Here is a 27770-nt window from a genome sequence, read left to right as displayed (position 1 = left end):
TGCGATACCGTACACAAATCCGGAAGGAAGTACAATTGGCTTTTTAAGACGTCCTCGCTATGTATAAGAAAGGGTCAGAGGGACGGTATGTATAGAGGCAAGCTCAAGCAACTCATTCAAGCTTCCTCACAATCAAGCCACCATCACCAAATCTTCTATTCGCTTCCAGCCTGATCTCGAGATCTACATCGCCAGGATGCATATCCCAACTCTCATCGGGTCTCTCGCCCTGATAGCGAACACCGCTTTCGCGGCCGACATCGTCATCAACAACAAGTGCCACTACTCTGTTTGGGTCTCAACCGTTCAGAAGGATGCAACTCCGCTGAAGGAGATTCAGCCCGGCGACACATCCACCGAGGCACAGAAACCTGCTGTCGACAACGTTGGCGTCAGCATCCAGGTCGTTAAGCAGGACGCCTTTTTGGAGAAGCCAATCTTGAACCTGCAGTACTCTTTGAATGGAGAAGATCTGTGGTACAGCATGAGCAACACGCCTCACGACGACCCGAACGCTCTAGCCTTCAAAGACGAGAAGCTTCGCATCCACAACACCGACGGTCTGCCTGTTACGGAGATTGTTTGGGTCGGCAATCACAGGCCCGAGGGCACTGAACACTATCACGGCGAGGCAACCCTGACGCTTGAGCTGTGCGACGACTTTGCAAGACGCTTCAGAGCTTAGAATGCGGACGATGGCTGGGCATGGTGGTGTCGGTAGGCGATCGATCATGGCTGCGGAGGGTACAACGAACGAGGCGAAGATGTACAACGAAGTGGAGTAGGGTAATGGAAAAAACACAGCGTGTATGAAGGTAGGGTATTAGAGAAGACGTCACTCCTTTAGGATTTGATCATTATAGGATATAATTCAAGTGGGCCCGTTCCGGTCGTATCGAATGGCGCTCTTACGTGTTGAATCGTTCCAACTGTCTACGAAAAATGATCATAGTCTCACAATTAATGTTGTCTGTATGCGTGACGTCAAGCTCCTGAGGCGTAGAGACAGGCCTTTTTGGTAGGTTTGGTTTCGGTTCATCCGAATTGGTCCTAGCGCGGTTCCTGAACGCTAGACCCTGGCAGGTGTGTGATGCTCGATTGCCGACCCTTCGCTCTTGCAAACCACATCCCGCCGTCCACACCTCTGTTGCACTGCTTCGTCAAACGCGCAGCTGTGATTTATTTGTCATAGTCCTAGTGTCATACAGCGAGCTGACTCCAACTTCTTTCCAACGCAGCAAACCGACCCCAGCATACGCGCAGCGCTGCGACTACCCTGCTTTAGACGATCAACGCCTCCTAGACCCTCGAGGGCATCACTTATCGCCATGGTTCGAAATGGCAGTCCGTCGCCAGCGGACAACTTTCCGCTGGGTCACTCTGCGACATCCCCTCAACCACAGCCTTCGAAACGCGACAAACGGCGCAACATGCTCGCCGAGAAGCTGGCAGAGATGATGGCTACCTTCTCCGACAACCGGGACAGTCATTACAGGGCCCAGCTCGCCGCGCTCCAAGCCGACATCAACCTGATTATGAAAGCCGACCCGTATGCGAACCAGCCGCTCGAGGATAGCAATGAAGAAGCCGCCGAGCTCGTCTCGCAGATCATGGGGAACAACGTGCCTACCGCACCAAGCGCGGGTACCGACTACATTGCGCAATGTGGAAAACATTATTCGCGCTTTGTCGACGCTGTCAACGATGCGATGGAAGAGCGCGACTACAACCTGACCATGCTCTGGGTGAGTCCCACGGCTTCCCGCTGTATTGGTACGAGACGCTAACCGCCAATTACGCAGAACAAGCATGAGAACACCAAGAACGAGATCGAAAACTCACACTACTACAAAGTCCAAATCGCCGAAGAAGAACACAAGCTGCTCGCCGCCACCATCCGCGAACGACTGGTCGCAAGCATACAACAACGGACAAACAGGCTGAAGCGAGAGAAGGAGCAACTGGATCTGTCTGACAGCAACGCGATGCTCCTCCATCCCAATCAGTTCAGCATAGGGCACCCCGCAAGCCCTGGCGGACCGCAAGCGCCACGAAAGACCAGGAGGACAGGACACAAGTTTGGCGACGCGGAGGAGCTGGCTGCTGCTACTGAACACAAGAGAAAGCGCAAGCTGTATGAGGACCAGGACAACGATTCGCCAGGCCCATCTGGTCGCCCCACCGAAATGGGCATCGGCTCACCCTTCCGCGAAGCCAAAGCGCGCACCGTCAACGCCCAATTCGAATCGTCCGCATACTCCCTCGAGCGCCTCTTCAGCGAGAAGGAGCTCAACATGGCCATGAACCAAGCCACCATGGCGGCGTCGCACTTCTTCGCCAAGATGAAGAACACAGAGGCCGCACCGCAGGAAGCCACAACAAACGGCAACACCAACGGCGCAAACGGCGAGCACGCATCCGAGAACGGCGACGCCATGGACCAAGACCAAGACTCCGACGACGTCCCAGGCGCAACCGACATGATGCGCCAACACTCATCGAACCCACACGCGACCCGCGGCGCCACACGCTCAGCTCTGAACCCCACGGCGGCTATAGTGAGCGGCCAAATACCTCCGTTCATCTATAACCCGCCCTTTGTTCTAGATGCTAAGATCTTCCAGAAGATCAACGCTTCAGCACCGCCGCCACCTCCCCTCGGCGCACACGATATCGAACAAGACTTGAAGCTGATGCTTAGAGACGCACCACCCGACGACGATATCAACGAGAAACTACTACAAGCAGCTTGCAACCCCGTTAAAGCGCGCGACTACCAGGTCCAGCCACCTAATTTCTCGGAACCTGTTCATGAGATGACGAGTGCGCTTCGGAGTACAGCGCCGCATCTTGAGGTTGGCGCTAGCTTAGGCGGTGTGCCGATGAGTGCGCAGAGTAGTATGGCGGGGTGGTCGGACGCTGGTAACAACACTCCTCTGGGTCGTTATGGAGAGAGGGACTCGTTGGCTGTTGGCGGTCATGGCGGTGGTGTTGCGATGTCACGGACTGCGAGTGGGAGTGGAAGAGGACGTGGTAGGGGACGCGGAGGTGGAGGGGGGAACTGAACGTGTTCCTTGCGGCTTTCACTACAGTGAGAGGGAGTGGATGGAGACATACTACGTTGATGTAGGCGTCCGGCCTCTCTGGAACACTAGTTGTTCACTGCTCGCTTTCTGTGCTAGTAGCGGGCGTGTTCAGTCTTTCCCTCGAGTAGGATCCCACGGTGTATCAGGTTTCGCGTTACGGTCTCGCACTATATACCCACGACTGGCGTTTGGGCTCGCTGTGCATCACGGCGGTACATGTGTACTTATTATCTATATGTCTTGTTTGATCTCTCTTTTTATGTCTGCAAGTATAGACTTGGGTGGAGTTATCTGTTCGTAGTGCTTGTATAAAGTATATCATGATTTGCCCTCTTCGCTCTAGTCTGTCTGTGTATCCATCGTTCTTTCCCGTGATGAGTGAGCTGTGCTGGAAGAGATGCTGAGATGAGCTGGAGTGCGCGCCGTATTGAGAGTCAGTGGAACACACGTAGGTACGCTGGAGCTTCGCGCAAGTACGTGTTGAAGGTACCGTGTTCGGAGAAACCCCCAAACACCGTGCAGGCTACATCAAGATGAAATCGAAAGTTAGCAAGCTGTTGACGCGAATGTAGACTTCTAGGTCGTATATATTTTCACGATCTTCGGTAAGTAGGCGTCTTCTTCTTCTCAAGAAAGAAGGTGAGCACTTAAGAAGACGAGCCCTTGAGAAGGTACACCACCACTAACAACCAATAGTCAGATCATCATCGGCATCTCAGATCAACACCTCAACATCACAAAGCAGAGGCAGACAAAGTATTTGAAGTATTCTCTCAATTCTCTCTACACAGGACATGGAAATCCCACTATTAGAGTACATGCTATACCACCCAACTTTTCCTCCGAATCATTGATCGTTATTCATCCGATGCATTCAGTAAAAAATCCGTGAAATGGGCTCAATGTTGGCCGTTGAAACGCCGTGAACTACCACCTTAAAGAAAGAAGAAGTCTATGCTTGAAGATGCACAAGGAGAAAGAAGACGAACAGACTGCATCAAGAAGAAGCGATCCGCTTAGTCGACCTCCTCGACAGTGGGGCCGTCGTCGCCGCCAGCGCCACCAGGGGCACCGCCGCCGGGCATACCGCCACCGGGCATACCGCCGGGCATGCCACCCTCACCACCGGCTCCGTAGAACTTCATCATGATGGGGTTGGCGACACCCTCAAGCTCCTTCTGCTGGGACTCGTACTCGTCCTTGGTGGCGGTCTGGTTGTCGTCGAGCCACTGGACGGTCTTGTCGATCTCGGCGGTGAGCTTCTGCTTGTCGCCGGCATCGAGCTTCTCGTCGACCTTGGAGTCGCTGAGAGTGTTGCGGAGCGAGTAGGCGTAGGACTCGAGAGCGTTCTTAGCAGAGATACGGGCAGCCTCCGCCTCGTCCTCAGCCTTGTACTTCTCGGCCTCGGCCAACATGCGCTCGATCTCCTCCTTGGACAGACGGCCCTTGTCGTTGGTGATGACAATCTTGTTGGTCTTTCCGGTACCCTTCTCGAGGGCAGAGACGTTGATGATACCGTTGGCGTCAACATCGAAGGTGACCTCGATCTGAGGAACACCACGGGGCGCAGGTGGGATACCGGTAAGCTCGAACTTTCCGAGAAGGTTGTTGTCCTTGGTGCGAGCACGCTCACCCTCGTAGACCTGGATAAGCACACCGGGCTGGTTGTCGGAGAATGTGGAGAAGACCTCGGACTTCTTGGTGGGGATAGTGGTGTTGCGCTTGATGAGAGCAGTCATGACACCACCAGCAGTCTCGATACCGATGGAGAGCGGCGCGACGTCGAGAAGCAGGATCTCGGAGGTAGACTTGGAGGATGTGTCACCAGACAGGATAGCGGCCTGGACGGCAGCACCGTAGGCGACAGCCTCGTCGGGGTTGATGGACTTGTTGGGCTCCTTGCCGTTGAAGAAGTCGGAGACCATCTTCTGGACCTTGGGGATACGGGTGGATCCACCGACCAAGACGATCTCGTGGACGGAGGACTTGTCGATCTTAGCATCGCGGAGGACACGCTCGACGGGCTCCATGGTGGAGCGGAAGAGGTCCTGGCAGAGCTCTTCGAAACGGGCACGGGTGATGCTGGTGTAGAAGTCGATACCCTCGTACAGGGAGTCGATTTCGATGGAGGTCTGCGCGGACGAGGACAGGGTGCGCTTGGCCCGCTCGCAGGCAGTTCGGAGACGGCGGAGAGCACGAGCGTTGGAGGTCAAGTCCTTCTTGTGTTTACGCCTAGGTTACATGGTTAGCATATGTTCATGGATACAAAGCAGTCTCCGTGAACAATGTGTTGTTGACGAAGACGATGTAGGCGCCAGGGTGGATTTTGTACTTACTTGAACTCGTTGGTGAAGTGGTTGACCAGACGGTTGTCGAAGTCCTCACCACCCAAGTGGGTGTCTCCGGCAGTGGACTTGACCTCGAAGATACCCTCCTCAATGGTCAAGAGGGAGACATCGAAGGTACCACCACCCAAGTCGAAGATGAGGACGTTGCGCTCACCCTCGGTCTTCTTGTCAAGACCGTAGGCGATGGCAGCGGCGGTGGGCTCGTTGATGATACGGAGGACGTTGAGGCCGGCAATGAGACCAGCATCCTTGGTGGCCTGACGTTGCGAGTCGTTGAAGTATGCGGGAACAGTGACGACAGCGTTGTTGACGGTGCCACCGAGGTAGGACTCAGCGGTTTCCCTCATCTTGACCAGGACCATGGATGAGATCTCCTCGGGTGTGAAAGTCTTCTCCTCGCCCTTGAACTCGACCTGGATGACTGGCTTGCCGCCCTTGTCGATGACCTTGAAAGGGAAGTGCTTCATGTCGGCCTGGACCTCAGCGTCGGCGAACTTGCGGCCGATGAGGCGCTTGGCGTCGAAGACGGTGTTGATAGGGTTCATGGCGACTTGGTTCTTTGCGGAGTCACCAATGAGACGCTCGGTGTCGGTGAAGGCAACGAACCTTGGACATGTTAGTAGTGGTCGTGACTGTAGACAGGAAGTGTTGACTTACGAAGGTGTTGTCCGGTTACCCTGGTCGTTGGCGATAATCTCAATGCGGTCATCTCGGAAGATACCTACGCAAGAGTAGGTAGTACCAAGATCGATACCAATCGCGGGTGCCATGATGTCGATATGTGTGTGTAGTGGGGTATCAAAAGGGAAGAAAAAGTAGTGGTATGCTCACAAGTCGGTGACTTATAAAGGTGAGGCTTTCGCGGTGTAGTGTGGTTTGTGTTGTGTAGTGGAAAGAGAAACAGTCCCAAGGCGCGGGCAGACGAAGTTTTTGTATCGCCTGGCAGCGTGGTGTTTCTACAGAATTCCAGCGCCTTCGACGCGCCAAGCAACCAACCAGAACCTTCCCGCAAGCTCGCGCAAGCTCTGCGACCCACTAGAAACAGCTGCCTGGCACGCTTTCCGGGGGCAAATGCCTAATTCTTGTCATCCTAGCTCCACTCGCGGCTGATTGCACGGCCGCGGTATTGCGCCCAACGCCTTCTGCTCGCGGACTGTGAATCTTCGTGCATCTTCTGTCGCCGCCGCAAAGGGCGCTGGCCGCCGCCTTGCTATGACGGAGGCCTCACCCCACCAAAGCCTCAAACGGGTGACATAAGCGAGCTGCCCCGCCATGAGCGGGCCCATATGTCATTCCGCCCATAGCAACGACGGGTAGCTTCAAGTAGCTTCCAGATGTCCAGGATTTTTTCAACCGCCGCGATCGAGTGAAGTCACCGCGGCGGGGTTTGCCTATCAATACGGCCAGCGTCCTGTTTGATCGCACACAACACGTACCGACAGGCTTGTTGTTCTGGCTTGTACCTTGCCACGCATATGCTTTGTTCGCGGCCCAGACAAAGAGCTTCGATGGACTCGCGGCTTTCACGTGTTGCCAGGTTGCTTGGGACACGCAATCTCTCATACAAGGAGTCGCTGACCGGGTCTGCAGCCTACGTCAAGATGAGAGTGTGCAACTTAGATGACCTGAGGTCAACGTAGCTTCCAGAGTGTCTAGATTTTCCCTTGAATGAGATGCGCTTTGAAGATATGGAGCAGGTCGTGGCTCCGGACACTCAAAACATACCATGAATGTATACACCATGTCTTGCATTGTGGGGTTCGTTCTAAGAAACACTACAGATCACTGCAGCGGGTGGTTGATTAGTGATTCATTGAAGTCAAGCATCTTCCTGGTTACTCGATCCTGGTACTGCTACTTCATCCATGCTGTCTACGGCATTCTGATCTCAGCAATATCGTGTCTATTGACGCGCAGACTGCGCAATAGTGACGCTTCTCAGCCCATGGTACAAACTTAACGTGCTAGAGTTTGCGGATGCTGGGGAATATTACTGATGCGTTGGAGTGCTCCATTTTCTTTGGTTGAAAGACCCCGTTGGGCGCGTTGGTAGTAACAACAGCACTACTAATCATTCGCTCGCTGTGCCTTACAAGCTGGGAAAAGTGATTTCCTTGCAGAATACATAGTGTTGCTCCATATCATCTGCTACGGGATCTGGGGCCCAGGAGGTATTCAATGAAACCGCGCAGATTGATCACGGAGTCAAACTACACGCCTGCCATATACGACGTGCCTGACCACCGACAATCTGTGGGTATACGCTCAATGTCATCGCCAATACCTACTCTCATAAACCACGTGTTATACAGTCCGAAGTCATACAGCCTCACATATCATACATCTGTCTTCTATTCTCCGTCTTCCGTCTTCCTACTGCTCCAAATCCTCTGCCGCCCTACTGAACGCGTTCTTAACCTCCTCTCCAGGCCCCCTCTTCCTCCAAATGTTCTCACTATTCGGCCCACTCTTGAGCTTCTCCTCCTTCTCGCGATACCGATCCTGAATCATCCTCTCCTTAACGTCCTGTCCGCTATAATTGTTCTTGGTGCGCATGCAGAACCAGAAGTCGTTCCAGTGATCGGAACAGCTGCGCAGCTGGCCGTAGCGGTATAGATCGTTGAAGTGGCCGCCTAGTGAGGAGCAGTAGAAGGCGCTGTCGAAGGCGGCGCGGCACGACATTGAGCGAGGGAGGGTGGGGTCGTATTCTTCGGGAGTTTCGGCATTATTGGAGGGGGCTTGAGGATTTGAGGGCGAGGAAGAAGGCGTGTTTGTGGAGAAGGATGGAGGTGCGAGGTGTGGGTGGGCGGCGTAGAAGTCGGGGTCGTGGGGTGCGGAGTCGGGTTGTTGGTGTGGATGTGTATCTATTGTTGATGTAGGCGCATCGCTGGGCTTTTGCACTGGTGATGCTGTAGTCGATATGGTTTGTGGTTGTTGCTTTGCAGAGGTCTCTGCGCCTGAGCTTGAGAAGGGCCACCAGGTCATTGTGAGGTATGCGCGTGTCTATAGGAACCGGCGTGGTAGGTATGCGAGAGACGCGCTATTCGGAAGACTCGCGATACGAGCTGTAGCAGTCGATGGTATGGGTTGTCGCGCGTCGAAATCCTGGCAAACGTTTAATCGATATGCTGCGACGAGCGGTAATGCAATTGGTCGAGGCTAGTATGTTGTAGCTCGAATGTTCAGACGTCTAGGCTCTGGGTGCAATCCGCGGGGCTTGAGACTTGGGCAGAAATTCAAGAAATCCCCAAGGGCAATTGGCACTTCCGGCGAATCAGACATGAGACGGCCCGCACACGTGAGCGGGAAGCCTATACGCTACGTCATGCATCGCACTTGCAGCTGCCTTGGAGATCCCTCAAACTCCACCTTTACGCGTCTTGTGCGTCGTCTAATTCCTCGGTTGTGCCTACACGACGTGTCGCCTTTGCGTGTGTATTCTATTCTCGACACTCCCTACGGCCTGTTAGCGATCGACGTCTCGGTAATACTCAACGCAGCACAACACCCAACCTGTGCCGTATCCGCCCCACCTTGTGTTTACCACCTACAACCGCCCCGAACGTGGCATCCACGCATTGACGGCCGTTCCCTATGACTCCACGCAGCCCTACGACATAACGATACCCCTCCGCCTCCGACACACCCTATACCCCGCCTACCTACCTACCTACCCCCTTCGCCCGGCCTGGGTAACGGTCCCCCACCGCCGCTATGCTTGAGGGACTCGTGTCAACTCTGCTGAATCGGTTCTTGGGCATGTATGTCCAGAACTTCGATCCAAAGCAGTTGAATGTCGGCATCTGGTCTGGCGATGTCAAGCTGCGGGACCTTGAGCTCCGTCGTGAAGCCCTAGACCAGCTACGCCTACCGCTGAACGTTGTTGAAGGACACCTCGGCTCACTCACACTATCCATACCCTGGTCAAATCTACGAGGGAAGCCGCTAAAGGTCAACATTGAGGATGTTTTCCTGCTGGCAGCGCCCAAGGAAGATGCAGACTACGACGCAGAAGAGGAGGACAAGCGTGCGCACGCCGTCAAGATGGAGAAGCTCGACAGCGCAGAGCTGCTGAAGGAGCGCAACACAGAAGGCATGAGCGCGGAAGAGCAGCAGAAGAATCAGAGTTTCACCGCGAGCTTGATCACTGCCATCGTCGACAATGTCCAGATCACAGTCAAGAACATCCACATCCGATACGAAGACTCGATCGCCGACCCCGGACACCCATTCGCCCTTGGTGTCACCCTCGCAGACTTCAGTGCTATCAGCACCGACGAGAACTGGAAGCCTACGTTCATCCAAGGCACATCCACCTCGACACACAAGCTAGCCACACTTGGCTCGTTAGCAGTATACTGGGATACGGATGCGAAGCTCATTGGAACTGGAAAGGGCAGCCAGAGCAGCGATGAGCAGCAAATCGACCGAGCTGATTTCATTGAGCGTGCAAAGGGCATGATTGCACGAGGCGATAACCCAGACTTGGGTGATCATCAATTCATTCTCAAGCCCATCAGCGGTCGCGCTGGTATAGAGATGGACAAGACCGGTAAAATGGACGTCGCAAAGATGAAGGCTCGACTCCTCTTCGACGAGCTTGGTTTCATCATCGACGAGGACCAATATCGCGACGCGCTCATGCTGGTCGACCTGTTCCACTACTTCATCCGCCATCAAGAGTACAAGAGGCTGCAGCCCAAGTCATCACCCAAGGAGGATCCTGCTGGCTGGCTTCGCTTTGCTGGTCAGGCGGTGCTCGACAAGATTCACGAAAGGAACCGGCAATGGAGCTGGGATTACTTCAAAGAGCGCCGCGACGACCGCATACGGTACATTGAGCTCTTCAAGAAGAAGAAGCGCGAGGAGAAGCTCGATGCTACTGAAGCTGAAGATCTCGATAAGCTCGAGCGAAAGCTTACGTACGAGGACCTCCGCTTCTGGCGCTCGCTGGCCCGCAACCAGCTGCGCAAGGAAAATGTCGGTGTCAAGAAGCCGCCGCCCAAGCAAACCTGGACTTCTTGGGTGTGGGGAAGTAAGCAGGAAGAATCCCACGAGGACGAGAACACTCAGATGAGCGAACAGCAAAGAAAAGAGCTGTACGACGCTATCGATTGGGACGAGAAGAAGGCCATCACCGAGTCGGTGGACATGCCTCGCGAATACGTCAAGTTGGAGGTCAATATGAGCCTGCGCACAGGCAGCTTCACACTCAAGCGCGATCCCCATGGCAAATCGAACGAGATACTCCGGTTACTCTTTGACTCTTTCAGCACTCAATTCCTGCAACGTACAGATTCCATGTTCGTCAAGGTCGCGCTTGAAGGCATGCGCCTCTACGATGGTACCACAGAGGGCAGCCTCTTCCCTCAAATCATCACAGTCAAGGATGCACCGCCCGTGCCGGACGACAAGCGCATCGAAGAGCTCAATGATGATGAATCACCTAAGGACGATGATGACGACGAGGAAGGTGACGAGAAAGAAGACCCATTCTTCTTCCTCACATTTGAGAACAACCCACTCGACGGAGCGGCCGATACAAACTTGACGATGAAGTTGAAGGGGATGGAGTTCGTCTACAACCCCAGGTTCGTCGTTGAGGTCGCCAAATTCTTCAAGCCTCCAGAGAGGCACATGGAGTCTATTGGCGCGCTCATGGAGACTGCTGGAGCGACGGTCGAGGGCATCCGTCAACAGACGCGCGCAGGTTTGGAGTTCGCCCTTACCGAACACAAGACCATCAACGCGCAACTCGACCTGCAGGCCCCACTCATCATTGTGCCAGACTCTGTCACGAAGAAGTCGAGTAACTGTCTCATTGTCGATGCCGGTCATGTAAGTGTAACGAGCGAGCTTGTCGACAAGGATACCCTTCGCGACATACAGTCGAAGCAAAAGCAGCAGTACACCGACGAGGATTTCCGAAAGCTGGAGAAGCTCATGTACGACAAGTTCAACCTGGCGCTTCATTCGACGCAAGTGCTCATCGGACCATCCATCGAAGAAACTCGCGCGCAGCTCGAACAAGACTCTAGCTTGAAGAACTACCATATCGTTGACCGGATCAACATGGACTTCAAGATTGAGATATGCATCGTCCCCAAGGCGTCAGATTTGACCAAGTTCCGTGTTTCTGGAAACCTGCCCGTGCTCCACGCATCGGTATCGGACTCCAAGTACAAGAACCTAATGAAGCTGATCGATGTTGCCATACCCAAGTTTGACAATGATGGACCCAAAAAGCCAGTCATTGAGGGTGCGAAGGGTCCTTCCAACCTCAAGCCCACAAACGATGCCAAGACTGACTCAGATCCTCTTGGGCGGACGCGCTCAAAGTCATTCGCATTTGCTGCACAAGAGCATGAGCTTGTGATGGAGGAAGAAGGTCACAATGAAACAGACGAGAAGTTCTCAGAAGCCCCGGAGAAGCGAGATGAGAAGAAGGAGGCACATCTACATCAGCGCAACTTCGAATTCAAGTTCACTGTCGACAAGCTCAAGGGTTCGCTGTACAGAGCAGACCCGGAGGGCAGAAAATCTGATCAACTGCTGGTTGAGCTCATCGCTGAAAGCTTCGATCTTGACTTCTACCAAGAGGCTTTCGAGATGGCTGCGGATGTTCGTCTAAAGAGCTTGGCTGTAGAGGACCACGTCGAAGAGTCTACCATTCCTGAGTTCAAGAACATCATCTCGTCCGAAGATGTCTCTGCAGACGAACAGAAGGATCTCTTCACGCTCAAGTTCGTCAAGGTGAACAAGGAGTCTCCGGAGTTTCAAACGAAATATGAGGGCATCGCGACCAACTTGGATGTCGCTGTCTCAACGATTAACCTGATAGTAACCAGGCGGACGTTGCTCACGTTACTTGACTTCGTCCTCGATACATTTACCAATCCAGGCCAGCCACAAAACCAGCAAGCCCAGATAACAGACAAGGAGACAGAACAAGCCGTTACTGTCCAAACTCAAGCAGAGCCCGACAAGATACGCATCCGAGCAGAGATGAAGCGTATCGCCGTTGTTTTGAACAACGACGGAATACGGCTAGCTACGCTGAGTTTGAACTCTGGAGACGTCGGCATCTTCCTCAGCGGCAAGACGATGCGCATTGGTGGACGACTTGGAAATCTGTCACTCATTGACGACATCAACCAAGGTGTTTCTGAAGAGTCGTCTCTCCGCCAACTTGTGACTATCGAGGGCAAGAACCTGGCCGATTTCAGTTACGAGACCTTCGATGCGGACGCAGAGAGCTACCCCGGATACGACATGGCGGTCACGCTCAAGACGGGCTCTATCAAGATCAACTTCCTCACAGAGCCATTCCGCAAGATCATGGAGTTTGCTGTCAAGTTCGGTAAGATGCAAGCCATCTTCAATGCGGCTCGTCAGGCCGCTGCGAACCAGGCGACACAGATCCAACAACGAGCGACCAAGTTCCACTTCGATATCACAATCAGTACGCCTATCGTCGTATTCCCACGTATGGTGGTATCCGATAAGCCAGATCGCGATACTCTTACTGCAAACCTAGGAGAGATCTATGCCAAGAACAGCTTTGTTCCTCTTGATGATTCCAAAGGTGCCGAGACCGCGAATAAGATTTCGGCTGGTATCAGGAACATTAAGCTGACATCGAAACTACACTACGACGAGGATCGATCTGAGGAGTTGCAGCTGATTGACAAGGTCGATCTCGATTTCAACATCACGATGGTCGAGCACAAGGCTGGACAGAAGCGGCCCGACCTTGAGATCGACGGTTCGATGTCGGACATTAACCTAATGCTCACACCAGAGCAAATGAAGTTCGCACTAGAACTGTCTCGCTCCATACCCGCAGCGTTTGCCACGGAGTCCGACGCTATAGATCAGGACGTGCAGGCCGAACTACCTCGCGAGACGACGGAGCCTGCGCGACGACTCACGGACAAGGACGACACAGAAGATGAGTCTTCTAAGAATGCGGTTTCATCACAAGGACCTGAGCTGCAATCTAACGGCGACAAGTGGACGAAGCTGGACTTTGTCTTCAAGGTCGGCACTATCGGATTGGAGCTTGTCAAATCTGAGGATGCCCAGCCTGTAGGCGATGTTGAGGCCGCTAGTCTCTCGAAGTTCTCTCTCAACGACACAAACGTCAAGGTCCGCATGATCAGTGATGGCGCAATGGAGGCCGAGCTGGTCGTGCAATCTTTCACGATCCGAGACAGCCGTACGCAAGGAACCAACAAGTTCCGCAAGATCATGTCGCTCATCAATAACGATGTCAAGCAGCAATTCATGGCCAGTGTTTCCATTTCGGGCGGAAAAGAGAAGAGCATGATTGCGCTTCTTACCATTGACAGTCCAAGAATCATTCTGGCTCTCGATTATCTCTTTGCTCTGCAGGCCTTTGCAAACGCAGGTCTCGCTACCGATGAGCCTTTGGCTATCGAGGAGGTAGCCGAGCAAGAGGAGACTGACAGCGATGACGATATCATGTCACCGGATGGCTCTCGATCATTAGAACTTCCAGAGCCTGCGAAAGAGCCTACTGATGGTGGGATGAACATGTCATTCCGTGTCAACTTGGTAGATGCCCAGGTTGTGCTCATTGCTAACCCAGCCATGGCCAGCTCAGAAGCCATCGTCCTTGGTACAAAGCAAGTGCTTATATCCAAGCAACAAGCAATGACGCTGCAGGTCGACAAGGTTGGCATGTTCCTATGCCGGATGGATCGCTTCGAGACCAACCGAATGCGCATCCTTGACGACTTCAGCATCCAAACCGCGCTCGACATCAGGAACCAAGGCGCAAAGTCCTCGATGATGAGCATTACCGTCGACATTGAACCTCTCGTACTTCGCTTGTCGCTCCGTGATATCCTGCTCGCTATGCAGATTGTCAACAGGGCATCAGCAATGGCAGCCCCAGCTGAGAAGAGTATGCCCTCGGCAGAAGCCAAGCAACTCAAGACAGGCACACCTTCCAAGAAGGGGACTTCTCATGCAGGCAAAGCCGTGTCCAACAAGCCTCGGACCAAGTCTCTCGCGACTACCAGACGATCCAGTCAACAGGTCGGGAAGCAGCAGGCACCTCCTTCTTCCGCTGTACTCAAGCGGGAAGAACTTCACATCAGCGTCGAAGGCATTCGCGTCGTTCTCATCGGTGATGTTCATGAGATGCCCATGCTCGACTGGCGCGTGAAGAAGTTTGGTGTCGACGTTAGAGACTGGTCAGGAGCGATGGTCGCCGACACCTCGCTTGACACGCTAGTCAACGTCTACAACTTCTCCAAGTCTGCGTGGGAGCCGCTCATTGAGCCTTGGGCCGTTGGCTTCCACATGTCCAAGGATCAGAATCCAGACAAGCTAGCCGTCGATATCTACTCGCGCAAAGCTATGGAGCTCACAGTGACAGCCGCGACAATTGCACTGGGATCCAAATCGTTCGACTTCCTCACCAGCGAAGACGACATCTTGTCCAAGCCTCGGGGTAGCGACGCTCCGTACCGTGTACGCAACTACACAGGTTTCAGCCTCGATGTCTGGGCTGAGGGCAAGGAGCAAGAAGGCTTTGCAGCTAAGCTTGAAGATGGAGAAGAGCAGCCTTGGCGATTCGAGGACCCCATGTCGACCAGAGAGTCACTCTCCACGGATGGCGCAACTGGCATGCTTGGTATCAAGCTACAAGGCAGTGGATTCGATACTCTCACACGAGTGCCTGTACATCGAGAAGGCGAGTTCTTGTACAACCTCAAACCGAAGCAAGACCGCATCCAGCATCGTCTATTAATCGAGGTGAAGCTCGGCGCCGACAACATCAAGAACATCACCATTCGTTCTCCAATGTTGGTAGAGAACAACACCCAGATTCCGATCGAGCTTGGCATGTACAGCCCAGAGGACGGTCATCTTCTCAAGATCGACAAGATCGCTCCTGGAGATGCCAGACCAGCACCAGTCGGCGCTTGCTTCATGCACTCTATCGTCATCCGCCCCGACCAAGGCTTCGGCTATGCTTGGTCTAACGAGCGCCTGTTCTGGAAGGACTTGCTCAAGCGACCCACGAGGACAATCACTTGCCGTGGTGAGCAAGACGACCAATCGCCGCCGTTCTACTTCCAACTCCATGCGGCCTATGATAAGAAGGATCCTCTGACTGGCGTCTACCCGTACATGCGACTACGCCTCCAGGCACCCGTCGAGGTGCACAACCTTCTTCCATACGACTTCAAGTACAGGATCTACGACAGCAACACGAAGAAGGACTGGACGAACTTCCTTAGAAAGGGTGGTATCAGCCCTGTTCATGTAGTGGAACTGTCGCATCTCCTCCTCATCAGTGTTGAAATGCAGGATGGACCCTTCAAGCCCAGCAAATTCGGCATCATCAACTCGACCGATCGCGAGAGTTTTAGAAGAGAGAAGGTGTTGGAGGTCAAGGACAACAACGACACTACTCTGCACCTCAACATGCATTTCTTGTAAGTACATTACATTGAAATTTAGTTACAAGTACTAACAGTTCTCAGCAACTTCCCCGACGGTGGCGGCGCTTTCAAGGTTGCCATATACAGCCCTTACATCGTCCTCAACCGTACCGGTCTCCAGCTTGATGTTCGAGCTCAGCAGCTCATGGGCCAAGCCAGAGCTGCTGCTGGACAAGGTGTCGTAACAGACAACCAGAACGATGCTGGCAAGGCCTTGCCCTTCATGTTCTCTTACCCGACAGAGAACAAGAAGAACCGTGCCCTCATCAGGGTTGGCGAGTCAAACTGGAGTAAGCCTCAGAGTTTCGATGCGATCGGTAGCACATACACGGTAGCCTTGCCCTCAAAAGCGGCACGCTCTGACATGCACTTGGGTGTCTCTGTCTCAGAAGGCGAAGGCAAGTACAACTTGACCAAGACCGTTTCCATCGCACCGCGCTTCATCGTCAACAACAAGATGAAGGAGGAACTACTCATCCGAGAACCTGGTCAGTCTGATTGGATGACGGTGAAGGACGGCGAGCTGTTCCCTCTCCGCTGGCTGCGACAAGGTGGAGCACCACAATTGTCCCTTTGCTACCCCGGTGTTAACAACCAGTGGTCTTCTCCCTTCAACATCTCCAACGTCGGCAACGTCCACGTCAAGCTTTCAAAAGCTGGACAGCGCCAGAAGCTTGTTCGTGTCGATATTTTGATGGAGGCAGCGACGATCTTCTGCCATGTCAGCGTTGAGAACAAGCATTGGCCGTTCTCATTCAAGAATATGAGCGACCAAGAGTTCCTGTACTGGCAAGCTAATCCCAACCTGGATGAGGACGAGGACGACCGCGGTTCTGGTTTCCGACCGATCAGGTACCGCCTGCCTCCTAGGAGCATCATGCCATATGCGTGGGATTTCCCGGCTGCGAAGAACAAGGAGATTGTCATCAGCGCAAATGGCCGCGAGCGACATGTCAAGCTTGCCGAGATTGGGCCGCTCATTCCATTCAAGATACCGCCTGGCCAAGAACGTGGCGGCATGAAGGTCATCGATCTGAACGTCGTTGCAAAGGGTCCCACGCAGACTCTCGAAGTGTCGAACTACAAGCCATCTAAGAGTATGTACAAGCAGAAGTCTGCTGGCTCATCCTCGACGGCGACCGGCTTCGAGGTGAAGGATATGGACACAGACGTCACTTTCAAGGCGCAGATACGCCTTGCTGGTATCGGCATCTCGCTTGTCAACCGCCATCTCAAGGAGCTCGTGTATGTTACATTGCGCGACATCGAGATGAAATACTCGGACTCGCCCCTCTACCAGATGGTCAACATGCAGGTCAAGTGGATTCAAGTCGACAACCAACTCTACGGCGGCATCTTCCCCATCATCTTCTACCCCAGTGTCGTTCCAAAGACGGGTAAGGAGATGGAGGCGCATCCCATCTTCCAGACCACCATCACCAAGGTCAAGGATGATTCGTATGGTGTGCTGTACATCAAGTACTTCACATTCCTGCTCCAGCAGATGACGATCGAAATTGACGAGGACTTCATCTTCGCCATGATCGACTTCGCGAATATCCCGGGCGCTTCTTGGTCCGAAGAGAAGCAGGGCAAGTTATGGGACGACAATCTCAGCATTCCCGAGCCAAAGCAGGAACAATCTGGCCAAGACGTTTACTTTGAGCTCCTTCATCTGCAGCCTATGCAGATCGATCTGTCATTCGTCCGAACAGAGCGGATCAACGCCGAGGACACCATGAGCACTTCCAACCCGTTCATGTTCGCCGTCAATGTTCTCACTATGTCAATTGGCAACGTCAACGATGCACCAGTACGATACAACTCGTTGATGCTGGAGAACGCACGCATCTCGACGACTGCGTTGATCAACAACATCAAGAACCATTACGTGCAGGAGTCGCTACGACAAGTGCACGTCATCATCGGATCCGCTGACTTCCTCGGTAACCCAGTCGGTCTGTTCAACAACATCAGCTCTGGTGTTGCAGACATCTTCTACGAGCCATACCAGGGTCTCGTCAAATCGGATCGACCCGAAGATCTTGGTATCGGTATTGCGAAGGGTGCATCAAGTTTCGTCAAGAAGTCCGTGTTCGGATTCTCAGACAGTATGGCCAAGTTCACTGGCAGTATGTCAAAGGGTCTCTCTGCGGCCACCTTGGACAAAGAGTTCCAGGACCAGCGTCGCATGTCGCGGTCTCGCAACAGGCCCAAGCACGCGCTCTACGGCATCACATCTGGCGGTAATGCCTTCGCCAGCAGTCTCGCCAGTGGTCTTGGTGGTCTCGCCCGTCACCCCATCCAAGGAGCTGAAAAGGAAGGTGCACTTGGTTTCGTGAAGGGAGTCGGCAAAGGACTGTTGGGTGTACCTACCAAGGCCGCCATCGGAGCCTTTGATCTTGCTTCTAACATGGCAGAGGGTGTGCGCAACACAACCACCGTCTTCGACCAAGAAGGCCTCGACCGCGTGCGCCTCACGCGCTTCATCGGCACAGACGGCATCGTGCGCCCCTACTCTCAACGCGAAGCGCTCGGTCAGTTCTGGCTGAAGACACTTGATAACGGCAAGTACTTCAACGAAGACTACATTGCGCATCTGGAGCTGCAGAACAAGGAGATGCTCGTTATGCTCACGTACAACGGCCTCATGATGGTGCGCACGAAGAAGCTGCAGACTGAATGGGATGTATCGCTCAAGGACGTGCAGACCATCAGCAAGGAGAGAACTGGACTAGGCATCACGCTCAAGGGAGGCACGAATGGGCCTTTCATTCCGGTTAGTGATGAGGAGAGTAGGAATTGGTTCTACCGACAGGTTGCTGTGGGTGTTAATGCTTATAATGACCGGTGGAATGCGAAGGGTTGATTGAGATGGGGAATGAGTGAGTAGAAGGGGAGGTATAATGAGGTTTATGAGTACATGGCATAGCGTGGTTTTGGTATGAGTTTGCCGTTTCGATTGGACTCCTATAATGTATACTCTTTCTATCAATCAGACAGTTTTCTCTTAGTGAAATCAAGCAACATGATGGTGCGTCATCTTCAGGTCGACTTGCCAGTATGGCCAGACTGGAGCGAGGCTGGGCCGAATTATGATCGAACTGACAACATGGCGCGTGAAAGCCCCACCGCGCAACGGCACATTTTGTCTCATGGTGACAGCTCCTTCGCGTTATTTACGGGTCGCGGCACCGTTGCGATCCACTACGAGCAAGGATCACGATTGCGATGCCGAAGCATGGCCGGCGATGATGAAAAGCATGCATGACGTCAGACTGGCGTCGCGCGTCAACCTGCGGGGGAAGCTTGTAGCTGGAAATCGCAAGTACTATCTAACCCTATCTTCTCTTGTCTTTCTCTCCAATATACCCAGCTCGTGCTTTGTGTACATTACTGCACCCGCGTTGTCCACCTCCCTTGCTTTTCCCTTACCACATCTTACCTACATACCTAGGTGCCCGCTAATCTAATATGCTTCGCAACGGAGCGTCGCGCCTCGCGCTGAGGTCCGCAGCAGCACCCCAGTCGGCACGCCCGGCTGCGAGCTTCACGCGCACAACACCTTCTTCTCTGCAATGGGCAACACAATTTGGTTCTCTGGCTGCGCGGAGACCGCGATTGGCACAGGCGGCTGCTGCTGCGCAATGGAACCCTGCTTCTGCGGTCTTGCGCCGCAGCATGGCTGATAAGACGTTGACGGAAGGGCAGAAGCAGGCGGAGAGCAGATATGCGCACGAGAAGATTAAGCCTACGCCCGAGACGGTGACGAGTACTAGTTCGACGCATCCGATGTTTTCGGAGGTGGGCACCGAGCAGCCGCAGAATGAGGTGGATATGGCGGCGGGGTTGAAGCATGATGTGGTATGTATACCAATTCCTCTATTTAGATTCTTGACGACGTCTTTTGGTTGTGGTCTCTAACAAATACCAGGGCACAATCAAAGAAACTTTCTCCCTCGCCGAAGTCCCGCGCGAAGCATACTACATGGGTCTCGCGGGCACGCTTCCCTACCTCGCTACCTCCATCTCCACCGTTTATCTCTCGTGGGAACTAAACCACTCCACCGCGGGCTACGGCATGATCTTCTCCCAAAAAGACGCTACATACCTCCTCTCCCTCATCGAGCCCCTTCAAATCGGATACGGCGCGTCCATCCTCAGTTTCCTCGGCGCTATCCATTGGGGACTCGAGTGGGCAGGCTACGGAGGCACACAGGGCTACAAGCGCTATGCGATTGGCGTTGTAGCACCCATGGTAGCATGGTCAACACTGCTCATGCCCATTGAAGGCGCGCTCATCTCGCAGTTTTTGGGTTTCGTTGGGTTGTACTATGTTGATACTCGTATGTCCTTTCCCCTTCCCCCCTTCTCCCTTCACCCGTCCAAATAATCTATACTAACACAACACACAGGCGTAAGCCGCCTCGGCTGGACACCCAACTGGTACGCCGTATACCGCTTCGTCCTCACCGCCATCGTCGGAGCCAGTATCGTCCTCACTCTCATCTCTCGCAGCGAGCTTCCGGAACATATCCCTGGTCCTGTTGACCGTGAGAAGGTTTTCAAGGAGGAGGGTTCGAGTGAGGAGAAGCTGGCTAAGCATGAGCATGCGGCTGTGGAGAAGAAGAAGAATGCTGCAAGGAGTGATAACAGGGGTGAGAAATAAACGTGTGTGAGCGGGAAAACTTGGAGCTTTCACTTTGCGGCGACGAGGCGTTCCTGGCGAGGAGCCCGTGATTTTGTTTTTGGCTTGTGTATATAGTTGAGTGCCCTGCTTTAGCGTGTGATGTATTGGAACGAAATCATCCTGTTATTTGACTTGTCTGTTGGTCGCGTGAGCTGTGATTGCGATTGTTGGAAATGCTCTTGCGCCAGTCCAGCAGCACTTCCTCAGCTATCTGCGCAAACCATGTGCATTTTAGTTCCGTGTAAGTATGGAAACAACATGTTAGGAACATCTCTCCTATAAAAACCCGGAATAGATGCGACTGCATGGCAAGAATGTGAAAGACAACGCCGCCAGGATCGGGCCATTCGCGTACCAATGGCAACTGTGGCACCTCCGCCCTTGGCTCCGCAGTCCGCACCTTGCACATGCGCCGATCGTCATCGCTCCCACCTGTCCCCAACCCACCAACCCTCATTCACCACCCCAGCCACGACACCTCACCCGAACCATGTTATAATCACTTTCCAATCGCAATCGCAATCGCACAACCTTCTCTCCACCCCGGCTTTCCCACCAAAACGCGACAATGATCTCCTCCGGCTTCACCAACGCGCCCGTAACGCAATTCCTCGTCTTCGGCACTGTCATTGGTGCGCTGCTGGCGGCGATTACGGATTCGAGATTCTATCTGCATATACAGGTTGTGCCGCATTTGTGGGGGTATGGGCAGTTTTGGAGGTGTGGGGTTTGGACGGTATGTTATTTTCATCTTGGGGGGAGATGGGGAGGGATGGGGATTGGGAATGAAAATGAAAATGGGAGTGGATGAGATGAGATGGATGCTAACACAAGATTACAGCTAAGTTTCACAAACTCAACCGAAGTCCTCTTCGCCGTCTTGACATTCTACCAACTCCGCGTTGTGGAAAGGATTTGGGGGAGTAGGAAGTTCGCTGTATGTATCCCCTCTCCCATCCCATCCATCCAACCTACCCAGCGCAACCAATCCAACTAACAAAACCACAGTCCTTCCTCCTCTCCACCCTCCCCTACACAACCCTCCTCCCCCCCCTCATCCTAACCTTCATCCTCCGCCCCCTAACCCTCGGCCGCATGAACCACCTCCCCGCCGGCCCAACCCCCCTCCTCTTCGCCCTCCTCGCAAACTACTACGCCGCAATCCCATCCACCTACCGCTACAAAATCTCTCCCTGGGCCGCCTCCACCCCCTCATCCCAACAATCTTTCTATCGGCGCTCCATAACGCTGACTTCGAAATCCTTGTCTTATCTCCCACCCTTACAACTCGCGCTATCGCAATTTCCAGGGAGCTTACTGGCGGCGGCGGTGGGGTGGGGGGTTGGAACGGCGTATAGGCGCGATGTGCTGCCGGGGGCGGCGAGGTGGAGGGTGCCCGGGTGGGTTGTGGGTGAGGAGAGGAAAGGTGGGTTTGAGGGGTTGAGGGCGAGGTTGGAGGATGAGAGGGAGAGGGAGGGGGGTGGGGCGGGGTTGGCGACGGGGATATTGGCGGAGGGGGCGGGGGAGGCGAGGCAGAGGAGGACGTTGGGGGATGTGGTTGCTGAGCAGTTTAGGGGGAGGGGGTAAGTTGGGGTTTTGGCATTTCACGGGGTAGGAGTTCATTTGGGATTCGCTTGTTTTGGATATTTGGGATTATCGTTTACTTCACTTATGTGTTATGGAAAAGATATGAGGATGGGTGATGTTATTATATAATGTTACGTCGATATCCTCGACTAATGATACAGTATCCCCCTCTTCTGCCCTCTAGACAGACAGACCGATGAAAGACGGATGTAGACGCGAAACAAAGCCGCAATCTCAAATATACCCTTCCCACGCTATTGAATGACCTCCTTGCGGAGTAAACTATCTTCCTTCTCAAACGCCGCTGTCAAAACAAAACCACAAGATTAGGCCGTACAATCATTAAAACCAATTCAACGCAGGGAAAAGACCGAATCCCTCGACCCCTTACCCCCCCTCATCTTACTCATAAAATCCTCCGTACTCTCCTTCGCATTAAACAGCAGATCCTTCTCCGCAGCCACCACAGGATGGCTATTCAACGCACTCGAAGGCGTAGGCGTAGGTCTACGGCTACGGTGCTGACCCGTTGTACTACTACTCCTCGTCCGCGTAGTACTAGTAGGAGGAGCAACAACAGCAGGAGTAGGATTTGGCCCGGCGTCATAGCCCCGTGGCACCTGTATACCCTGGGCTTGTATCTCCTGAGCCATGACTTGAGAGTGAGTTAGACGATCGAGGCTGCGCCACCATTGGTCTTTGGCTCGACGGGGATCTAACGAGCTGGTTAGATCGAGGGTGGAGGTGTTGGAGGCGGGGGAGTAGGGGGTGTAGGAGGGGGGTGGGGTGGTGGAGTCCCACCCTGATGCCATGGAATGTCGGTTTGTTTGGGGGGTTCGCGCGTCGGTGGAGGAGGAGCGGTGGCGTGGTGAGGTGCGTTGGGGGGACTCGGTTGAACGCTCTGTGGTTCGGTGTCTGCTGCTGCTGCGTGCGGGGACGTGAGGGGAGGCCTCTCGGGTGGAGTGGTGGCGGCCTAGGGAACTGCCGGGGGTGTTGGTGGTGCTGGGGATGTAGCTTGAGGATGGGCGTTGGTCGGTTGCTCGGCTTGAGGGTTTGCGCGGGCGATATAAACCTCGAAGACCCTCTGGTTGGCGGTCAGGAGCCTGAGGGGCAACGGTGTGTGCTCGTGGTGGGGAAATTTCTGCTGCGTCCATCAAAGACAGTGGACGTGGCTGATCGATTTGGCGAACGTGCTCACGCCGTCTGGAGGGAGTGGCAGACCTATCATCCGCTACGATAGAAGGAACCTGTTGCTGGTGGGCTGTAGGAACTGCGGGAACTTCTTCTGGCGTTGGAGAAAGAGACGCATCGCGTAGTGCCTTCAGGGATACTGCAGACATGCGCTCACTCAAATCACGAGCAGACCGTCGTCGCTCTTCCTTAAGATCCAGAAACTTCTTCGACCGTTCTGAAGGCGTAAACGACCTGATCGACGCGCTGCTATGCTTGGCTTGCGGCGATTCAGGCTGACTGTAGTAATCCGAGTCGAAGTGCGAAGTAGATGGCCGCGACTCGTCCACACTGAAGACGCGAAGTGGGAACTTGCCAGGGCTGTTGACGAGCGTGCTAGCAGGCGAATGGCTTTCTATAGCCATGACTCGCTGTTTGAGTTGCTTGACTTCTTCCGAAAGCAACTCCTTCTCTTCCTCCATCATGATGATGGTCTCGGCAGCTTCTTCGATGGCGAGCTCGTGATCTGTCCAGTGTGCCGCGCTCTCGCTTGCTATAGCAGTGAGCTCGATATTGGTCTTCCGATGCTCCTCGTCGATTTCTCGCAGCTTCGTCATCTCTTCATCCATCTTTTCCATTTTGAGCCTGAGTTGCTTGTTCTCCGCACTCAGCTCGTAGTTCGCATCCTCTAGTGGCTCCATCCGTTCAATTTGTTCTTTGGCGGCCGTCAGATCATGCTGCAGCACCTTGTTGTCCTTCCTCAGCAGCTCTACTCGCATGTTGGCAGTCATGAGCGTCTGCTTCAACTTGTCGATCTCTTCTGTGAGTTCTCGACTCGTCCTGGACTGCGGTGGACGAGCATCGCTGGGCCGACGTCGTCGGATGGGCGAAACCGGGGTCATTTGTTCTTCCGTGAGGGCGAATTGATCAAAGATATCAGGCGAAGTCTTAGGCGTGCATATCTCCGGAGGCTTCTGCGCTGGTGGTGGGGGCACTTTGATATCCTGAGGTGAAGGAGTTGGCGTACCCTGTGCCCTCCGTGCTTGAAGCGCATGCCGTAGGTATTCTGATTTCGGCGCGAGGGAGTTCGATCGAGAAAGCGTAGGTCTGGTTTGGTCGGGGGTAGACGGCCTAAAGTCTATCCCACGCGAGGAACCATGTGATGAAGGGGTGTTCGACATGTTGATGTGGAGTTCCGGTGAATAACTGCGACCGGCAGTATTATAGGTAGAGTTGCAGTGTTCTCCAGCCAGCAGAAACAGTCCTTTGTTCGCGAGAGAATGGTGGTTGCCGACAATGCGATTGTATAGTCCAAGTCCTGTGCGCGAACAATGTATGCGCCTCCCGTTCTAGCAATCGTCACGCGACCAAGACGGGCGATATCGTGCAGTCTTTCGGATAGGTATAGGGCGAGATATTACGTAGGGTATGCGATTCGAAGGTGAGGTTTGCGCCTATGCGAGGGTTGTTGATAGCAACGGGGCTTGAACGGTCGCGTCGCGTGCGAAGATGGGTGGATAGTCGCTCGAAAGCGGGTCGTTCTTGGGGTCCATTCGCGCTATGGCAGGGACAATGCTACCGTCGACGTATTGCGCAACTGTTGGCGACCTGGGTTGTCGTGGTAAAAGAAAATGAGCGGTGACAGTAGTCGAGTGCACGTTGCTGGGATCGCGTAGATGGCTTCGATCGCGACTTCACGGTAGGCGCATTCACTGGCGGAATTGAGTGAAGGAAGTGAAGGGGCGGTAGTATTAGAAAGACTTGTGCGCGTGAAGAGGACTCGAAAATGACGAATTGTCTCAGGGATAGCGAAGAGTCGCGTCGGGCAGCAACTCTCAATGAATGGCGGGAGGGAGGGCCAGAAGGGAAGACTTGGCCCAAAGAGGGCAAGTGAGAAGGGGCACGACGGGAGCCCTTGGCCGGCGCGACCCAGCACGGCGGATTGCACGTCGCGTCAACACTTCCTATTCGTGCTTTTGGGAGATGAGTGGGGATGAACCTGGTTGAGCCCCTTGCCTGGCCGACTTGACGAGTGCGGTTCCTGGGATTGCTGCATGAGCGACGCATGTCGTCACAAGAAACATCACGAACGAGACATTGCGATTGCGGGGGATGTGATAATTGTCTCGAGGCGTGCTCTGCTTACCTACTCCTACGATAACTTCAGCATCCACCAAAAGAAACACCACAGTGCGAAACCGCCTGCGAACCCGAGTGCGGCGCAGTGTGGCGCGTTCCCCGACCATCCAGACTATGCTCAGTAGCGCTGCCTCCAACGCAGGTCAGTCCTGTCGTTCCTCGGTCGTCGCCGAGGTGATTTGTGATGAGGCACACGACGATGTCCAGGTCTCCGTGGTCTCCCAGCTTTCATCATTTACTTTCTTTTTCTCCCAGATCTGCGACCGAGTTGACGTAGTCTACCACGATTCCAGTCATCCATCCAAGATCTCTTCCGAATCGGCCTTGTCCCTGCTGTGTCGCCGTCAACCTGCATACTTCAGCTGTCAAGCTCAGGCCTCAACCTTCATGTTGCCCAAGCATTCGGGCTCCCCTCCGACAAGCGATCGCCCGGCATAATGTCGGCGCCAACACTGTCATTCCGGCATTTTTTTGCTTGCTAGCTGCCTTTCTTGGTGGTTTTGTCACGTCGCAAGTAGACGGTGAATTGCTGAGTTAATTGCTTGGCCGAACCCTGTGCCCCGCTGCTCTGCATGTGGGGCACAAGAGAGAAAGTTTATGTCTATCGTGAAATATTAAAGATATACAAATAGTGTGTGGCCTCTTGCATGTGGGGAGCGGGGGACGGTGATCATTCCATCTCCACTGCCATGCCAGCCTGTCGCAGTCGGTCCTCCCACTCGACGCGCAACCTCTCCATCTCCTCCCAGCACTTCTTCCCAGTGTCTGTGAAGCGCTCTTGGCTCTCCTTGGTCAGGTCTTTGGCGTACGGATCCCTCCCTTTCCTCTTGTACTCTCCCAGCTTGCCTCCCCATCCCCATCCTGCCACCTCGGTGCGATCTACACGCTCCTGACCCCAAACATCCGCGGCGCTTCCCCACTTTCCTACGCCTTCCTTTGCCTCCATGTTGTCCAATGTGCTTTGACTTGCAAGCGCCAGCCAAACCATGGCAGTCGCGCCCTTGTCGACCGAGATGGTATGCCAATCGCTGCCGAGAAGGCGCGCTATGTAGAAGGCCGCAACCATGGCCCATTGGAGGATGAGGGGAAGGGGGACGATCGAAGTGGCGCAGATGCCTGGGTGTGTAACGTAGAGCCGTGGCTTCGTAGTCTTTTCCGTATCTTGGGTGTGCTCGAGGTACTGGTCGACAGGCTCCGTGGTTGAAGGTAATCTAGAGGTGATGGCCAGGACGTCTGTCAGCCTCTTCGTGGCCTCGTATGGCATATGCGATGTGATGCCTTGTATGTCTTCTGTGTCGAAGACGTGCTCGTATGCCTCCAAGCTGCTGACCCAAATCATCCTGCCCCTTGTGCCCTCGTTCCTGGGATGTTTCGCCAGTAAGGGTGCGAGGTAGTGTCCTAGCAAATAGTGCCCAAACACATTGGCGCAGAAGACCTCGCCTAAAGGAGGCTCCTTTTCCGTCTTCTTGTCCGCAGGTATTTGTTCCTTTGCAAGCCATTCGCGACCAGAGATCTTGTACGTCGGCCAGGTGGTAGCCTGCAACCACTTTGTGCAGACCGACCAGACGGCGCGCGGCCAGTCAATACCCGTCCATCCGCCTATGCCAGCATTGCAGATGACTGCATCGAGCTTCGGTGTTGTTTCCCGCAGTTTCTTGCTCAGCTTCTGTACCGAGACCAGACTCAGCAGGTCCAGTCGCTCCTGCCGGAAATACACGCGATTCCGCAGCACCTGTGCAATGCCCGGTAGCTTCTGTTCATGGCTGCGAATGACCTTGCGCAGATGCTGTTGTAGCGTCTCGATCGTCGCGTCGCCTTTCCGTTGGTCGCGTGTCGTGATGATGAGGACGAGGGATTCGTTCTGGGGGCGCGTCTGTAGAAATTCGTCGATCAGGCGGGTTCCGATACCAAGCCCCAGGCCGCTACACACGAGTCAATTAACCATATGCGAAAGAAGAGTAGATGTTCCAACCTGTTTGCGCCCGTGACGAGAACATAGAAGCCATTGTCGGGTGTGGGAATGTCTTCGAGACGCGACATATTGGCTGACGTGATGGAGGATGAGCGATGCCTGTTCCTGAATTCGCTACGGCAGAAGGCGCGCTTTGACCAATCACGACCTACATTAATCTTGAACACGACTTTTGGTTGGACGATTCACATATGCTTGTTCTGAGCCTCGAGACAACGGTTTATACGACTATTCAGTATGAAAGTATGATTGCTCTGTAGCAACTGCAAGTTTGGACAGTATGCAACAGTGAAGTGAAAC

At 54.0% G+C, this 27770-nt stretch overlaps 7 protein-coding genes across 7 annotated transcripts; 3 read left to right on the top strand and 4 right to left on the bottom strand.

Annotated features, from left to right (window-relative positions):
• Positions 1-1328: 1328 nt before the first annotated feature.
• Positions 1329-3065, top strand: J4E84_007028 (uncharacterized protein; the record flags this gene model as incomplete). The annotated part of the gene is made up of 2 exons (XM_049389615.1): positions 1329-1745; positions 1803-3065. The coding sequence occupies 2 exons, from the start codon at positions 1329-1331 to the stop codon at positions 3063-3065; spliced, it is 1680 nt and encodes a 559-aa protein (XP_049242808.1).
• Positions 3066-4102: 1037 nt separating this feature from the next.
• On the bottom strand, positions 4103-6204 carry J4E84_007027 (uncharacterized protein; the record flags this gene model as incomplete). Its single annotated transcript, XM_049389614.1, has 3 exons — positions 4103-5318; positions 5423-6040; positions 6092-6204. The coding sequence occupies 3 exons, from the start codon at positions 6202-6204 to the stop codon at positions 4103-4105; spliced, it is 1947 nt and encodes a 648-aa protein (XP_049242807.1).
• Positions 6205-7807: 1603 nt separating this feature from the next.
• Positions 7808-8419, bottom strand: J4E84_007026 (uncharacterized protein; the record flags this gene model as incomplete). Its single annotated transcript, XM_049389613.1, is given in 2 exon segments — positions 7808-8396; positions 8412-8419. 2 exon segments carry the CDS (start codon positions 8417-8419, stop codon positions 7808-7810), a joined length of 597 nt encoding a protein of 198 aa, XP_049242806.1.
• Positions 8420-9148: 729 nt separating this feature from the next.
• Positions 9149-18781, top strand: J4E84_007025 (uncharacterized protein; the record flags this gene model as incomplete). The annotated part of the gene is made up of 2 exons (XM_049389612.1): positions 9149-15906; positions 15955-18781. 2 exons carry the CDS (start codon positions 9149-9151, stop codon positions 18779-18781), a joined length of 9585 nt encoding a protein of 3194 aa, XP_049242805.1.
• Positions 18782-19386: 605 nt separating this feature from the next.
• J4E84_007024 (uncharacterized protein) lies at positions 19387-20581 on the top strand (the record flags this gene model as incomplete). The annotated part of the gene is made up of 3 exons (XM_049389611.1): positions 19387-19776; positions 19847-20258; positions 20328-20581. The coding sequence occupies 3 exons, from the start codon at positions 19387-19389 to the stop codon at positions 20579-20581; spliced, it is 1056 nt and encodes a 351-aa protein (XP_049242804.1).
• A 1961-nt stretch (positions 20582-22542) lies between these two features.
• On the bottom strand, positions 22543-24540 carry J4E84_007023 (uncharacterized protein; the record flags this gene model as incomplete). The annotated part of the gene is made up of 2 exons (XM_049389610.1): positions 22543-22904; positions 23262-24540. 2 exons carry the CDS (start codon positions 24538-24540, stop codon positions 22543-22545), a joined length of 1641 nt encoding a protein of 546 aa, XP_049242803.1.
• Positions 24541-26168: 1628 nt separating this feature from the next.
• Positions 26169-27538, bottom strand: J4E84_007022 (uncharacterized protein; the record flags this gene model as incomplete). The annotated part of the gene is made up of 2 exons (XM_049389609.1): positions 26169-27420; positions 27471-27538. 2 exons carry the CDS (start codon positions 27536-27538, stop codon positions 26169-26171), a joined length of 1320 nt encoding a protein of 439 aa, XP_049242802.1.
• Positions 27539-27770: the final 232 nt, after the last annotated feature.

Source organism: Alternaria hordeiaustralica (genome assembly GCF_023758085.1).
Source record: "Alternaria hordeiaustralica strain BMP 2776 chromosome Unknown scaffold_14, whole genome shotgun sequence".
NCBI lineage: Eukaryota > Fungi > Ascomycota > Dothideomycetes > Pleosporales > Pleosporaceae > Alternaria > Alternaria hordeiaustralica.
This window is presented reverse-complemented; position numbering and strand designations above follow the sequence as displayed.